Source organism: Dinoponera quadriceps, unplaced genomic scaffold (genome assembly GCF_001313825.1).
Source record: "Dinoponera quadriceps isolate SergipeBrazil2010 unplaced genomic scaffold, ASM131382v1 scaffold3214, whole genome shotgun sequence".
Classification (NCBI taxonomy): domain Eukaryota; kingdom Metazoa; phylum Arthropoda; class Insecta; order Hymenoptera; family Formicidae; genus Dinoponera; species Dinoponera quadriceps.
In genome coordinates this window covers 37,699-53,869 of record NW_014557442.1, presented here as the reverse complement: position 1 = coordinate 53,869, position 16,171 = coordinate 37,699, and the positions used below count along the sequence as shown (strand labels likewise).

The following is a 16,171-nucleotide window of genomic DNA, read 5'->3' as shown; positions in this document are numbered from 1 at the left end:
TACAAGAATATGCATTGAAAAATGGGGGTTTCCATTTAAGAAATTAAAGGTGACCTTCACGTGATCTTCAAACGACTATCTAAGGTCAAACCAATGACACCATCTTATGTGTCCCTCGAAGTCACAAAACTTTTGTCTGAAACATTTTTCTTTAAAATGTCGAGTTTACGAAAAAATCGGGTGAGACGGGTGGTCTGGGACACCCTGTATATATATATATATATATATAATTTAAATCAATACAAATTTCAGTAAAGAAACAACTTTATAGAATAGGAACCGAAAAAAACCGTAATTTAAACGGTACCGGTATTTTCATTATCCAGGAAATTGAAATCTTAATCAAATATTTTAATAGACTGGAATCGGATCTATATTTTCATTCCGTCCAGATCCCTGATTATAAGTTTAATTAAATATAAAAGACGCAATGCTGGTTGAAACAAATCAGCACCATTTATTACTCTTTAAACCGAAATTGGTAGAAATGGGCATAAATCTATGAGATCGGAATTTTGTGCACATGGAAGTAAATACTCTCGGTTCCATAAGTTTCTTCATTTATCTAATAAGGAAATGTAGGAAGTATAATTTCCGATTTTTATGAGCTTGTAATATGTTAAAATCTATAACAGGATAAGGAACATCTTTTTTTATACATACTTTCATAAGTTCCTTAAGAATTCCAGGTTTCCACGTTTTTCCAGACAGTAGACACTTTGAATATTTTTTATAAGAGCATGTATAAAAACATAATTTAATATTACGCCATATATAATTGTACGTATGTCATTGTACTCTTGAAACCATTCGACTTTTCTTAAACCAATTTTTTTCAAAAGGGTATTTCGCGTATAAATACGTATGAAAAAACGTATACCCTATTTTGGTCTAGATTTCAACATATCATAAGCTCATCAAAATCGAAGGAAGACACTTCCGTGTGTTTTTTCTTGTCAGACCGCAATGTTTATCATAAATTGGTCAAGTTTTTGAATGTGCAAACTAGTGAGAAGAAATTAATAAATTTTAATTTTCTTCGATATCTTGGTTTGTCGAAATGATCAGGTACTTTATCTGTGCCATTATGCTCGATAACAGAAATTGCGGGTATGCCGAAATAATACACTTTAAACATTGTATTTCTGAGCAAAATGCTCATCTTTTTAAGTAAGCAGTATTGCTTGATGATAAGCAGGCGCCGTTAACATAAATTGGGCTGACTTCAAAGTTATTCGTTTTCATGCCCATAAAAATCATTCAAGTATGTCGTTTACAGCGACCTATAATGCAGCTTACATGCAGTATTAGTATATTTAGTTAACCTGTGCGTGGGGAAACCACTGCTCGGAAATCCGCTCTGTCCTGTACGTCTGACAGCACAAACAATGAAAAATAGACACAACTTATAAGAAAGAATAATAAACTTTAACTAATTTCATTTTGCATATATAATTAACCCCTTAACCTACGATTTACGTTCCAACAGCCTGGGTCCAAAACGTAAACAAGATCGCGCAGCCTTCGAACCATTCCACGGTTCGGCAAATCGGTCCTAAGTTGTACCGCACGACTTATGGAATGTAAATACATGTGTAAGATACAACTGGTTTAATTTTGTGGAATATTTGATAAGTAATTACAACCTGATGTAATAATTGTAATAGATATACCACAAAAGGTTTATTATCAATCACTAAAATATAACATAAATCAATAACATTTATCTGCAATTCCTGAATAAATTAGCAATTCACGTAATTAGCATTTATACAAAAATCAATAACAAAAAATTAATAATCTTCAATGGTGTGATATCGTTCGAAACATACTGGTACATGTGATGGAACATTGCACCTCTTGCACTCCCACGTTGTTCCATTACGTTTTTTATTTTTCGTGCAAACTTTACAAGGTTTTGATGGCCTTAATTTTGATGCTGTTGCGACCGTCGCACCACGGGCCATGCCCGTGATATTTACATTTGGCCCGACCGATGTACCACGGGCCAGGCCCATAATAATCAGTTTTGGCCCGAATACAAGACTACGTGTCTCACACGTAGTTGTAGGTTAAGGAGTTAAGATTGCAATAGAGATTACATGTATTAATAAGGTTTCCCCACATCGTGTAAAGATCAAAACGTAATATTATCACATCGTGTAAAGATCAAAGCGATAATATTTATCGTTCAACACATAATGAAATTCTGATTGTAAGATGTTTTAAATCTACTAATTTAGCTTTTCGCAGTGGAGAAATGTTTGATTTGGTTTCCAGTTTAGTACCGCATCTTTCGTGGGCATTTGTTTCTTATATATTTCGTGAATACTCCAGTTCACTTTTAGGACCAACTTCTCTCTGCAAAATGAACTGGAACGTTCATAAAACAAGTTGGAAAGGAATTCCATGACGAACGCGGCACTAACTTGGCAGCCAAATTAAACAAGTATTTTAAATGTCATAAAGTTCAGAGATTTGATCGTGTCGCAACATTGAAAATAATTTTACAGTTGCGTTGGGTATAAATACTACGAAAGAATGCATATATAGAAGATATAAGAATGCGTTTATAATAGGATAATAGTGAAATTGATCGGAATCAAAAGCTAGAACAATAACGGAAAATACCTTCTGAGCTCCTCCTGACTGTGCGCCAGTGCTTGAACGACTCGTTCCAATCTAAGGGACCTGGCTGTTAAGGGAGAAGCCGCTTCACTACCACCACTTCCCGCACCTCCGGTACTATCTCTCTCACTAACAGAATGTAACTCTTCTCCTGATAACTGCAACTGTGTGATGGATGGAAAATATTATCAAATTTCTTTATATACCAAATATTCTGTAGATAGAAATTATTCTCTTATATGTAAAAATAACTTTGTAATATATGCATATAAACATTATTATACTGTACGCGTCATTAGAAGATTGCAAAAGTTCGTCGAATCGTTGATGATTACATTGTTTTAAAAGAGGAGTCATTTTACAGACGCGATATCAGACACTGGTAAGTAAATTGATAGCAAATTATTGCCAAGTTGGTGTCAAATTCGCTCTAAGATCGGTGAAGATAAATCCGGTGCCATCTGTGTCAGCAATAAGCCCCGCCCCCCTCAATTAAATGCATTTGTTAACTATTATCAGACTTTTCTCAGTGCAACACAAATTGGTTGATTTACTGTTTATTAACGTTAATCAAACATTGGGCAACAGTAACCAATCAACTCAGCAACCTGTTGGCAGTCTCACGACAAATTGGCGACACATTCGAGCAGGATCTGTCAACAAATCCATAGTGTTCGCAATCTGCTGATGGTCTATCGACAGAATCTACTGACAGACTCTAACAGCAGATTGGCAGTAGAAAGCGAATAGAATCTGAAATACGTTCCATTTAAATACATTAAAACGACAGATCCTGTTCGGTTTTTGCCACGTCAGCCTACTATCATAGTCCGCCATTAAATTATATTACATTTCTGCTAGCACACTGAGACAGAGTCTGTGACACTGTAACTAAAGAAAAAAGACTTAATCCATTATTTTCAACGTTTTTTTTTTTATATATTTAAAAATGTTTCTTAAATATTTTTAAAAACGTTTTTAAAAACTTTTGTTGATTATGCATTAATAACGAATGTATTCACTAGCATTGAAAATTTTGAACAAAGATAAACTTGAAATTTGAGAAATCGGTGCGTCACATATGTGTGATACTAGCAGTGAACGCGTGAATAAAGATTACTCAGAAATCGTGCAATTTCCATCCTTATTTAGCAGATGTGACAAATTACCCTATCCATTAATATTTATTAAATTGAGATACAGCCGACTTAATATTTATTAAATTGAGGTACAGCCGAATTAATATTTATTAAATTGAGGTACAAACCTGACTGGCAGGAAGAGATTCCGACAATTGGCCTGGACTAGTTAAAGAAGCTGCATACTGATGTAAATGTGCCGGAGACATTGACGCGGGTGCCTGCATAGAAAAGAATATAAAACAAATATAATATAAACAATATAAATAAGCAGTAAAATGATTATACTAACAGTGTGGTACTTGTGTAAGTAATCCCTATTAGGACTATGGTGTGATTTTGGAGTAGATCGCCCGCTTAGTGGTGGCGAGGCTCGTTCGAGGCTTCGACCCCTCGCTAACAAATTCATGTGTTCGAGGCTGCCGACGCGAGATTCTAATTCTTCCGCGCGTGCTTCCGTACTCTGCTTCTCTTCCTGCAAGATGATGTGTGAAATTAAATTCAAGATGCATATGAAATTGCGAATAAATAAGACGCATAAAATATTAGGAACTTTAAATTAATTAAAAAAAGATCTGTATGTAAGAGACGTTAGATTTAAGACAATACATCCCATCGTGTTTTCTATTAATTTGTAATAAAATAATAATATGTAATGTAATATAACTTTTATTATACCTGTATCAATCTAATTTCGTTATTAATAGCATCTAATTGTTCTTGCAACATTAACGCTAGTGTTTGGGCATCCGTATGACCGGTAGGACTAATTACATCAGCCGCACAACTAAATATACTTTCATTATCCCCCTCTGCATCACTCGAAACATCAAATGCTTGCTGTACGTTAGCAAGTACATGCGCTTGCTGTAGCTTTTCCCACTCCTGCTCCGCCAGAGTCCGTGCCACGTAATTCTATAAAAAGCAACTTACTTAACTTAACATATTACATTCAGTTTTATTCTTAAATATATACACAATCGCAAGCGAGATAAATATAGCCCAAGAAATAGTTTTTTATTATTTTTTCATGCACACGTGATATACAATACCTTTGATGAGTCTTCTTCGATGGATCGTTTGCCGCTTCTTCTGGGTAACGAATGCGCATCGAAACTACCGTGACTCGCGCTCCTTGAAAAAGAACCTGGATCCACAGCATTCGGCGATAAACTTCTGGTTAAAGCATCCGTCTGCTGAATATTAAATGCGATCTCCTGCTGGAGCATCTGTCTCTTAACGTTGTCAATTTCTAAGCGCGCTTTCCCCAATTCCTTAACGATGTCGGCCTTTTCATTCTGCAAATCCTCTGCCACTTTCCTCGTTTTCTCGAGTTCCTGAGTAAGCCCATTCTTCTCTTCCAACCATTGCATCCTCTCGTTCAGATGCATTTGCAATCTTTCATTAGATTCTAAAGGAAAATTTAAAGTTGGTCGTTCAAATTCAAATTCTCGAACAAATCATATTGTTTATTGTATAATTGTGAAATCGCAAAAGTCTAATATGGTAGAAATATCATACAAGGTTTAGTATTCAAAATATCACACACACACACACACACACACACACACACACGCGCGCGCGCGCGCGCGCGCGCGCAACGCTCGTATAGAAATAAAATGAATCAAATAGTGACAGGTCAAAGACTATTTTACAAATTTCACAATACTTATTAAAGAATTAATCTTTAATAAGTATTGTGAAATTAAATAATTAAATTATAAGAGAATGAATGCACAGGAAAGTGGTAGAACGGACTCTGTAAGCATGTATAAAGAAAAATAGTTTCCAGCTTGCGTGAGAAAGATATCTCAACCCTACAGCATACGGTGCTTATTACGGTATATTTTTATCATCAACTAATATCCATCAGCTGAGATCTATGAAACAAGATATTTCCTATTTCCTATGAGATCTATGAAGTAACACATTTTTCTTATACAAGCTAGATGATATTTTTATTCAGGTATATTTACAGAGTCTATCCTATACCCACAGACATTTATATTATACCAGCCTCGGCTGCTTAGACGTCCCAATATAAAATGCAATTTGCAAAATTTGTAAAATAGTATATGAATTCCCTGTTTGATCTATTCTACATGAGCGTTATGCCTTGAATTTGCAGACATATATAAGTGAACAATAAACAAATAATAACATAACATATAATAATAATAATAAATACATTTATGTAATATTAACATTATATGTATATATATATATATGTATATATATATATATATATATATATATATATATATATTACCAGATAAAAGTTTATCGACTGTTGCACTAAGACGCGTATTATGCTCCTCGTTCATTTTAAGCCGTTGGTTAACACGCATCACTTCCGCATTCTTTTCTTCTAATTGCGTTTCCAGTCTTTGTATTCTATCTTCTGCGCTACCATGCCTCTCTTGAGCCTGCTTAAATGTTTTATGCAAATTTAATTATTTACAATATTATCAATTTTACAGAGAGAAAGTCACATACACTAAAGTAAAGATGCTTTTTCGTATTCCCATATTAAGAAGATAGCGGCACTCTGATTGCATTAGAATTAATTATAACTTTAACTTTAACTTTAACACCTTATCGCATGTTCAGAATGATAGTTTTAGATTTAACTCTATTTTTCTTGTATTTATTATCTAATTTCAAATGAATATTCTATTGTCTAATTTCGAATTTTATTTGCATAGGAGACTTTCGAGCACTATGTCTGTAATTTTCTTCTTGCTTCTTTAGTACTCAAAGAGTCCTACAACTAACGATCGTTACGTTTAACTTCAGGAATATTCACCTGATAGTCCTCTATATGCGTGTTATTTTTATACAATAAAATACCAGAATACCATACAAAAGTAAAAAAATATACTTCAAATATACATAAGAATTTTCAAACATGTAAAGTGCTCGAATCCCTGGCGATTTCTTAATTCCGAGTAGGTGTTTTTCTTTGTTCTTAAATGCTATGTTCTGCAACTGTAATTAGTTGGGAGGACAGTGGCTAGCAATTATTTTAAACAAGGTTGCACTACCGTGTACGTGCATCATGCTTTGGAAATTTCGATGAAAAGAAAAATTCTTTGAAATTTCTTTCACAAACCCACTACGTAAGAGTCTATGTAAGAAATATTTAAATAATATTTATGCCAAAGAAAGTAGTTTAATGCACACTGTTTTTATGCATTATTTCTAAAATACTCCACTGCCGTTCAGTTAGATTATGTTGACTAACACGTAAATACGTTCGTTCCTAATTTTGAATAGTAGGAAGTTGGTCAAAATTTCTCTTAATTTAATTTATCGAAGGTTTTTTATTTAATTTATTTTATCGTATATTTTGTTTCATTTCATATTCTAAATTATATGTAATTTCTTTATATCATAATATGCTCCAGTATACAAATTTATTTAGCACTCGGTGAGTGACTATAATATGTATATATGTATTGGATATTGGATTTCAATATATCAAAATATATTGAAAAAAAAAAATTAACTTTTAAGTCTGCGATCGTAAGCAAAACAACTGTTTGTTTAACGTCTACCAATAAGCACATGAATGCGATCATTAAGACCATCGTACCCGCTATTTACAGACGGATGTCCATTTAAACACAGTTTCTAATTAGTCGACTTTAAACTCTTATATTCCATATACTATTGCTTAGAATAAAAAAGTGGAGAGAAATTGTTTAAATTTCGAGACTATTTTTGCTATAATAATATTAGTCACCAATTCTGGATCATTTCATATAAATAAATACTATATAGAGCGATTCAAAAATATCACTACGTTCCTTCATCGATTAACGACTCTTAGATCAGTATTTATAGTTGGATCTTATATTTAAGACTGTCTTAAGTTCACCTTCAGATGTTTCATAATCAATGAAACGAGCCGTACATCTGAAAATGAACTTAAGACGATTTATATATAAGATGCGACTATGAATACTTCGGGACATTTCGTTTTCAACTTCATCATGTCTAAACCTTTTTGCAACTCAGTACATAACGATTTGTGATTTGTTATTGATTTTCACAGATTAACTAATATCGATTTTAATAGCCTAGCTTGTTTTGTCTTGTAATTTCTTCAATTATCATGAACATTACAACAATCTGCGTTAATTGACAAATCTTATTACAGATCCACTTTAATTGTTGTACACAAAATATTAAACCNTTAAACCCTTCGTTTAAATTTTAATTGGTTGAATTTACTCCATTTAGAGAGAGAAGGAAATTACTAAATATAATATTCACTTTTAAGACTTAAATATAATAAGTATATTCTCAATCTTCTTGACTTAAAATTATACAATTTTTCTTGTGACATGTAAAAATTTTAATTGAAAATAATAAATTAATTTCTACATGTAATTCCTCAAGAGAGTTAAAGTAATTAAATCATTGAATTTTCATGTAACAAATATAATTAAATTTCCAATGCAAGTAAATTCTAAAAGATCAATTTGTGTTTAAGCAATTTATATATTTCGTAAGAATTATAAGAACACACTGCTGTGCAAATCAAGTATATCCGATCCATATTATGTACGCCAAATATGCTGTTATCATATATTGTACATAGAGCAATACAGAACATAGAGCAGCAAGAAATCATTTTTTCGAGTATCTGAAATCAACTTAAATGTAATAAGAACATTTCGCCATAACGATGCATATTAACAAAAAGATAAGCTCTTTAGATACAATTTGCACCTGAGAAACGTCAGTAAAAGTGCAGAGGAATAAAAAGGAGAAATTGGCGATGTGATGTGATGTGATTCCCCTGCGTACCTGGTTGGGCCTCCTCACCTGCGTCAGAGCCTCCATCCTTTGCTTCAATTGTTCTTCCATTTCTGGTAGCTTAGCATATTGAGCTAATTTCTGTTCCGCAAGTTCTAATTTCTCCTGTATAGCCGCTATTTTCTCCTCTTGAAGCTTGTAACATATATTTTAATTAATAATAATAAATAAAAGACATGATGTTTTTTTTACAACTATAAAATGACCCACAAGAATATCTTCCGATTTCACGTATTCACTCAAAATTCCGAACTCTATTCAAGGAAGTTGTAAAGCAAAATGAGTTTGATAAGAATTCGTTTGATAAGAATTCGATGAAATTTGCACTACATATACACTGAAATATTATCTAACTGTAATCTTGCAAGAAGAAGAAATTGAACATTCGAGAGCTAAGATATTTGCAACTAAAATTGATAATTTTTATATATGTTCCTTAAAATTAGAGCGATATCTCTAATTTTTGTTTTTACTCAGATAGACATATTTCGACATATATCGTCTAGATCATGACTAGAATAAATACGATAAGATACGTCTTCATATAACAAGCATTTTGTGTCAGTATATAAAAGATCATCTAATGCCGTGAAAATTGCAGCAATATTGCAGCGATATTCTGATGCTATAAATATTGCTGTTTATTTTGCCGGGAAGAGGACGCAATAGATCCGGAATTATTGTAATAATAAGAAGTTGATACTTCGATTAAAATTATGGTATAATAAATGAATATTTCTTAACACTGGAACCGCGGCAATTCGGCTCCTTCCTAGAACCGTGGATGGGTTACTTTTGATTAAGGATGGGCATTGGCAAAAGAAAAGCATCAACCGCCGAATAATCGATAATCAAAAATATCAATTTTGTACAATCGATTTTTTTCCTAAAAACATCGAAAATAATCGATTAATTACTATATTTTTGACGAATTAATATCTAATCAAGGGTCTGTTTTGTGTTCCTAAGCTGCATTAGTTTGCACTAGTATTTTTTTCCTCTTTTTTTTTTTTCAGCAAATTTCGAGAAAAAGATGAAAAGAAAACTAATGCAAGCTAGTGGCAGCCAATACGGAAACAGATTCAAGTGCAAGTAATAATCTGATAAGTTATACAATATATGAAATATGACATTGGAGAAATATAATTTAAATTCGTTTATATAGATTTATCGGATATCGGATCTTATATATCGGACATATTATCAAAATCTGAGAGGAACACTTCCGTGCCTTTCCTTATAAGTCTGTCTTACACGAAAACAAATACAATATTATATACAATATATAATCCCGTGGGCAGAATTTTTCAAGTAAATCGTGATAACGAACGTGTTAATAAATTTTAAAATGTGCACTTTTAATTGCACATTCCGTTGGAATTTTGTCCATATCTTCCTCAAGGAAACCTGTATGATAAAGATATAATATAAATGTAGTACCTTTAGTTGAGCTTTCTTATGCTGTAATTCTTGTTCTAATTTCTCATTAAGATCGTGAAGACTAGTGGACTCTCGTTGAGCATTAAGATATCGTTTTTCTAGAGTTGCTATTCGTTCTTCTTGGTCCTTTTTTTGTGCCGCATTCTCCCGTAGATCTCTTTGCAGCTTGACATTTGTTTCTTGAGTTTTAAGAAGGTCCTTTTGCGTTTTAGACAACGTTTCTTCCAATTCGGTAACTCGTCCGCTCAGTTCGGCTACTCGTCGTTGCCATGTACTTAATTCTGAACTCTGAAATAACATTTACATTATGTTATAGGGTTGGCTGTATCCGAAATATCATCAAACTACTTGTATACTCTATAGCAATTATGATCATTACATAATTCAAATACACAATTCTTGTAATTTTCTTATAATTACGTGTCCGTATGATGTTAAAAACTCGACGAATTTGCGATACGCTGTTATTGGTACACGCAAATATGTTTTCATCGTTTTTAGTATCTGTCCCGCGTTTATGAGAATTAAAAAATATTGAGGAAACGGCAAAGCTTTTTAAATGAGAAATATATATGTTGACGTATATAAGGAGACGATAAATTATCCTTTGATTTTGGCAGGTCTTAGCATGATGAATCTATATCGAAAAATACTCGATATGTGTTCGAGTCTTTTATTTAATATACCTTATTATTTACAATATCGATCTCTGAAATAAGCGGTCCATGTAGCATATATTGCACCCATATTTGCAAACTACATCCAATAACACTCGTAATTAAACTGGAGAATACCATACGTGGGTGTATCACCCGTACTGTTATTGAAATGCTCGCTGTTTCTATATAACGAAAGGTTGGTGATTGAAATTGGAAGGGGAAAATCTTCTATTTTCTCTCCATTACTCTCCGTGCTGCACTACAGTCTCATCTACTATTTAGATGTAGAGGGCGCCATTGAAATCAATCTTAAATGCGTGCGGTATACCCAAGTATGACATAGGTGCTTTTGTCATTGTTTTTTATTTTTTCTAAAAAATGATATCCTTTATCTTTAAAAAAATGATTATTCTTTTTATACAATACGGCTTTATTAAAAAAAAAATGGTTTTTAAAGCAAATAGCATTTTTTAGAATATTTATAGGGGCTTTTCCAAAATTAACTTTTTTTAAACGCTAATCGTAATTACACTGACACATGTTCTTGATATTCTAGCTTTTAAATTAAATATGTCTAATAAATATCCACTTTTCAAGGAGTTATTAATAGTTGAAAGTAGCTGTCACTACACCCAGTGTGATGAAATCGGAACTCGCAGGAAATGTGTTCTAGAGCAGAGCTCGGCAAAATCTTCACACTTTTCAGCTCGCTCCGCCTAGTGCGGGCAACTCACGCGAGGCTCACTAACGTACAACGCGTGAACTTGTTTCCAGTAGTTTTCCACGTTACCCATGAGGTACTATTGTTGATGCAATTTTTAAAGTGGTATTCCCTGTAGGTCTACTGATAATTGAAAGACCTTTTATGTTACTCAAAAATAGCAGAATGAAATAATAAATTAACACGTTGACTGCCAATTACGAGATATCTCGTGGGTTGTTTACTTGCCCAGGACGCCAACTACGAGTTATCTCGTCGCTTCATTACTTGATTAAATCAAATTGGCTTTTTAGACCAGAATCGTGAAAAGTTCCGTGGCAGTCAACGTGTTAAAGGAAGAGAACCCACATTCAGTCCGACTTTCGGCATTTTTTACAGATGAAATTAGGATTGACTATGGAGATGCGATCCAATTTGTTCTCTGTGAGAATATGCGACAACTAAACATTGAATTTTACAGTATAAACCAAGCTTTTTTAAACGAACAATTACACCTCAGTATGTAATGTTCACTTCTGTGCGATTTTTTCAAAAAAATTTTTTAATTTGAAGTAATTAAATTGACGATTAAATCATCATTGCTATTATCATGCTATTATCAGATGTTCAAAACGTGGCTTATTTCCAGGTTAAAATCATTAAATCTAAAATAGGTTAAAATCATTAAATCTAAAATGCGCAAACTACTTTCCAATTGTTCTAGAGTAATTAACGCAGTTTCTTCATAGACTTTATAGACTTCTTACAAATGCTTTCGATGATAACGGAAACATGTATACCTTCTCCAAACTTAATCTTATTATTGGGTTGAGAAGAAAGATAATATCATATTTTTAGCTAAAAAATCGGAGGAAGTTTATTTATATGTAAAAACAACTTCAATCAGTAATGTGACGGCCGTTGTTTCCTATAATCTTTTGTCATCTTTCGGGCAACTGCGTAATTCCTCGCGCGTAGAATTCGGGTGTTTTCTCAGCGAAAAATTGCTGAAAGTTTTTGCAGTCCTCCAAAGAAGTGAACGTCTTACCATTAAGGAAGGATCGGAACAAGTAGTAATCCAAAGGAGCAATGTTTGGTGAATATGTTGGGTGCGGTAACACATCCCGGCTGAGTTGCAATATTTTCTCTCGGATAGTTGAAGAAGCACGAGGTCTGGCGTTGTCCTGATGGAATAAAACAAACCCTTTCTGTTAACCAGTTCTGGGCGTCTTTCTACAATGGCTTCCTTCAGTTTGTCCGATTGGGCACCGTCCGAATTAAGCCGTTCTTTGGAAGGAGCTTATAATATACCACACCACGCCAGTCCCACCAAATACACAGTATGACCTTCTCCGTAAGAACCATTGAACTGATCATTGAAGTGGTCTTTTTTGAACATTTTCCCCAAAACCGCTTGAGCACTGCGTTATTGTAAATAACCCACTTTTCATTGTCCACGATCACAATTCGTTTAAAAAGTGAGTAGTTTCCGTTGCGTTTAAGTAACGAATCGCAGATGGAAATGCGATTAATACATTTTTTCAGACAAATTATGTACTACCCAGACATCAAGACGATCCATGTATCTGTATTCATGTATTCCAGCTTATGCAAATGCTCGATGACGTTTGTATGCAATAAGTGGAGATATCTCGGCAATCTCCCACGTTGCGTTGATTATTCTCGATTAAAGTCTTGATTTGGTTGTCATCAGCAACAGCCGGTCGACTAGAGCGTTTCTTATTTTCGAGTGTTGCATCACCAGCGTTAATTTCATAAACCATCTCTGGCACATATATTCTGTTACGACATCTCCATACACAGCACATATTTTCTCTTTCATTTGAGTCACGTTTTTCCTTTTACGGAAGTAAAACAGCGTCAAACAACGAAAATACAGCTGTTTGTTCAATTTTTCTCTCGATCTCAAGTGAAGACAAACGGTTCAATACACATTCTCCATACACTAAATAACATTTAGAAGTGTCAGAATATCAGCATGCCATCTTACACCATCTAAATTGAAATTTCTTTCTAGTAAAACACACTAAAGTCACCTATCGGGAAAATACGACATTACTTTCCTCCCAACCCAATAACATACATAAATAATTAAAAAATCAATATATCGGGTTAACACGAACGCAGTATAAATATTCATAATTTTTCTACATTCATTTTAATTAAAAAGAAGTAAAATCTAATTATTCACTATTTAGAGAAAATATGTAAATTTAAAATATTTATATAATATAACAATATATGTAATTATATTTTCTTCTGATACCATAAGTAGAATATAAGGTATATTTTTTAAGAGCTAACTATGATATGCATATAAACTATAATATAATAATGGAGGTAAGCTATGAAATTTAAGAGTGAAAATGAACCGTTATTAAAAATATTGCTATATTATTTATTAAATGCTCTATTATATTAAAATACTTTATTATTAGAGATCCATTATATTTACGTTACGTAAAAGTTACGTAAAATTAATTGATCACTCATTAATTAATAAAAAATATATATACAATATAATTTAGTAAAATAATTTTGTGTGTGATATTTGCTGATCTGACAGTGTACATTAAAAATTAAGAATGCATTGCTTTTTGCAACAAATAGGCGCGCCAAGGATATTGCTGCTGTTGGGCATTTAATTCAAATATTCAGCTGAAGTTCAGTATAATTTTGCTTTCGATATAATTATTGCACTGCATTAAAGAATGAAACAAATGGCTATATCTATAAATTCATTATATTCACATATTATCAATGTTTCATTTTTTATATTCTCGGCATTTTTTATAATTTACATCATCAAATTTTGCAAAAATGTTAAAAAATAATGCGGCGAAAGTGTAATATGCCTTGTATACTTGATTTTTTTATAGTTTCATAACTTTTTTACAATATAATTTGGTAATATTTTTTTCTTGCAATTTTTACAAAAAATGTATTTATATCTTTCCTAAAAATTATTTTTAATAATCTCTTTTAGATAATTAGATAATTTTTGTAAAGAAAATTATTAAAGGACTTTATTTCTGTCAAAGCAAAAAACATACTTGGAATATTTTTTACATTTATGATGTCTTTTTAGGTTTTTACATTTTTTTTCAAAATTCTCAAATGTTATTATTTACTATATATAAGAAAAAGAGAGTGAGAAAAAGAAAAGGAAAGTGTTTGTGCATCTGTATGTGTTTTTGTGGACACAATGGATACACAATGTCCCAGTAAACATGATGAAATATTAAGAACTGCTTTTAAAGACATAGAGATAGCGTTATACAGATCGCTTAAAATTTCATATAGACTTATATATTTAATAATAAGGCGTATTTTTTTGGATGAAAAAATTAGACACGCAACGAATATTTTTCGACGTAGATTTACTACCCGAAAACCCACCAAAATCATTAAGTAACTCATTATGTTCTCTCATAGAGACAAAATCCATTCTTACTTATTCACTAGTCATGCAAATATAAAATGTTTAATACGAATATTTATCACCCATTCCATAACATGCTATCACTAAAAATATCATGTCAACAAAAAGATAGTTTACGATTACACGTTCTGTAGCGTTAACGATCAATCGAGTAATTGATATCAAGTAGAATTACATAACTATATATTCATAAACGCACTCACACACGTACACACACACAATGTCTCATTTTAAGTAATACATTTATTTTGAAAACAAAGCATTTTTGGAAAAATATTTCCATATAAAATAATTCCATATAAAAACTGTAAGGTTCTAAACGACGCATTATACGTAGCAAATGTAGCGTGACTTTTAACAGCATTCTTAAGGTCATATAAAAATTACTTTAAAATTTTTTAATATAAAAATTACCCATATTAGCCGTATAAAAATTTGTTTGAAATTTTTAAGTGAAATTAATTTTTTACTGCATATTCTCGCAGCTAACCTCAAAACCTTTTCAAAATACTATAGTAAAGTTATTTTTTATTCGATACTTTCCGAGTTATGAGGCCTGAAGGTTACGATAGAAATGAGGTTGAAGTTCGAAAATAGGTCGATAAATTTTTCGCATCGAAAGATCTGTCATATTTAATCAAAGAATCCATCTTTTGCCTGAAAAATAGTCTAAAATTGTAGCAAGTGAGGGAAAATACTTTGATTGACACATTGCATGCGGGAAACGTACTTTTACGTTTTTTGCAGTCTATCACTAGAGCGCGGGTCACGTAAAAGTACGTATTTAGTAGATTTATGCTGGAGAGCGAGAATCGTATAAATACGATGGGCATTGTAAATGTGTACGTTTTTTTTTTAAATAATCGTAGAGCATATATTTAAGTGTAAAATAAAAAAAGTTTCATTGAGAAAAACGAAGTAGTTATCGATTTATTGCGATTTTACTGAATACTTCCGCGAAATTCACGAAAAAATGCCCGCTACACGCGTAAGTCCGCGGCGAAATATATCCGCATGCAATGTGTTAAACATGCATATATTGTTTCTTTAATATACATAAATAAAGACGCCAAAAAACCTCAAGAACTTATGCACAGCCCTAATAATTCTTATGTGACCTTAACAATACTGTCCAAGTTCAAACTATTGTTATGTAATGCGTTACTTAAATCTCTACAACTTGTATATGGAACATTTTCTCCAAAAATGCTTTATTTTCAAACTAATCGACTGCATCATTTAAAATGAAACACTCGTGTGTGTGTGTGTGTGTGTGTGTGTGTGTGTGTGTGTGTGTGTGTGTGTGTGTGTGTGTGTG

The 16,171-nt window shown here is 32.5% G+C and overlaps 1 protein-coding gene across 19 annotated transcripts in view; it reads right to left on the bottom strand.

Moving 5' to 3' along the window:
* The window catches only part of LOC106749092 (liprin-alpha-1), a 48,803-nt gene that overhangs the window by 10,860 nt on the left and 21,772 nt on the right, over positions 1-16,171 (bottom strand). For 12 of the 19 annotated variants that reach the window (XM_014628193.1, XM_014628186.1, XM_014628188.1 and 9 more), the window contains 9 exons: positions 10,032-10,319; positions 8,583-8,726; positions 6,037-6,196; positions 4,820-5,178; positions 4,446-4,682; positions 4,060-4,242; positions 3,896-3,988; positions 2,632-2,792; positions 1,326-1,373 (listed from right to left, as the gene is read on the bottom strand). In XM_014628193.1, coding sequence (XP_014483679.1) covers positions 1,326-1,373; positions 2,632-2,792; positions 3,896-3,988; positions 4,060-4,242; positions 4,446-4,682; positions 4,820-5,178; positions 6,037-6,196; positions 8,583-8,726; positions 10,032-10,319 — 1,673 coding nt within the window. The remainder of the gene's footprint in view (positions 1-1,325; positions 1,374-2,631; positions 2,793-3,895; positions 3,989-4,059; positions 4,243-4,445; positions 4,683-4,819; positions 5,179-6,036; positions 6,197-8,582; positions 8,727-10,031; positions 10,320-16,171) is intronic. The other 7 variants (XM_014628200.1, XM_014628201.1, XM_014628203.1 and 4 more) reach the window with 4 other exon arrangements.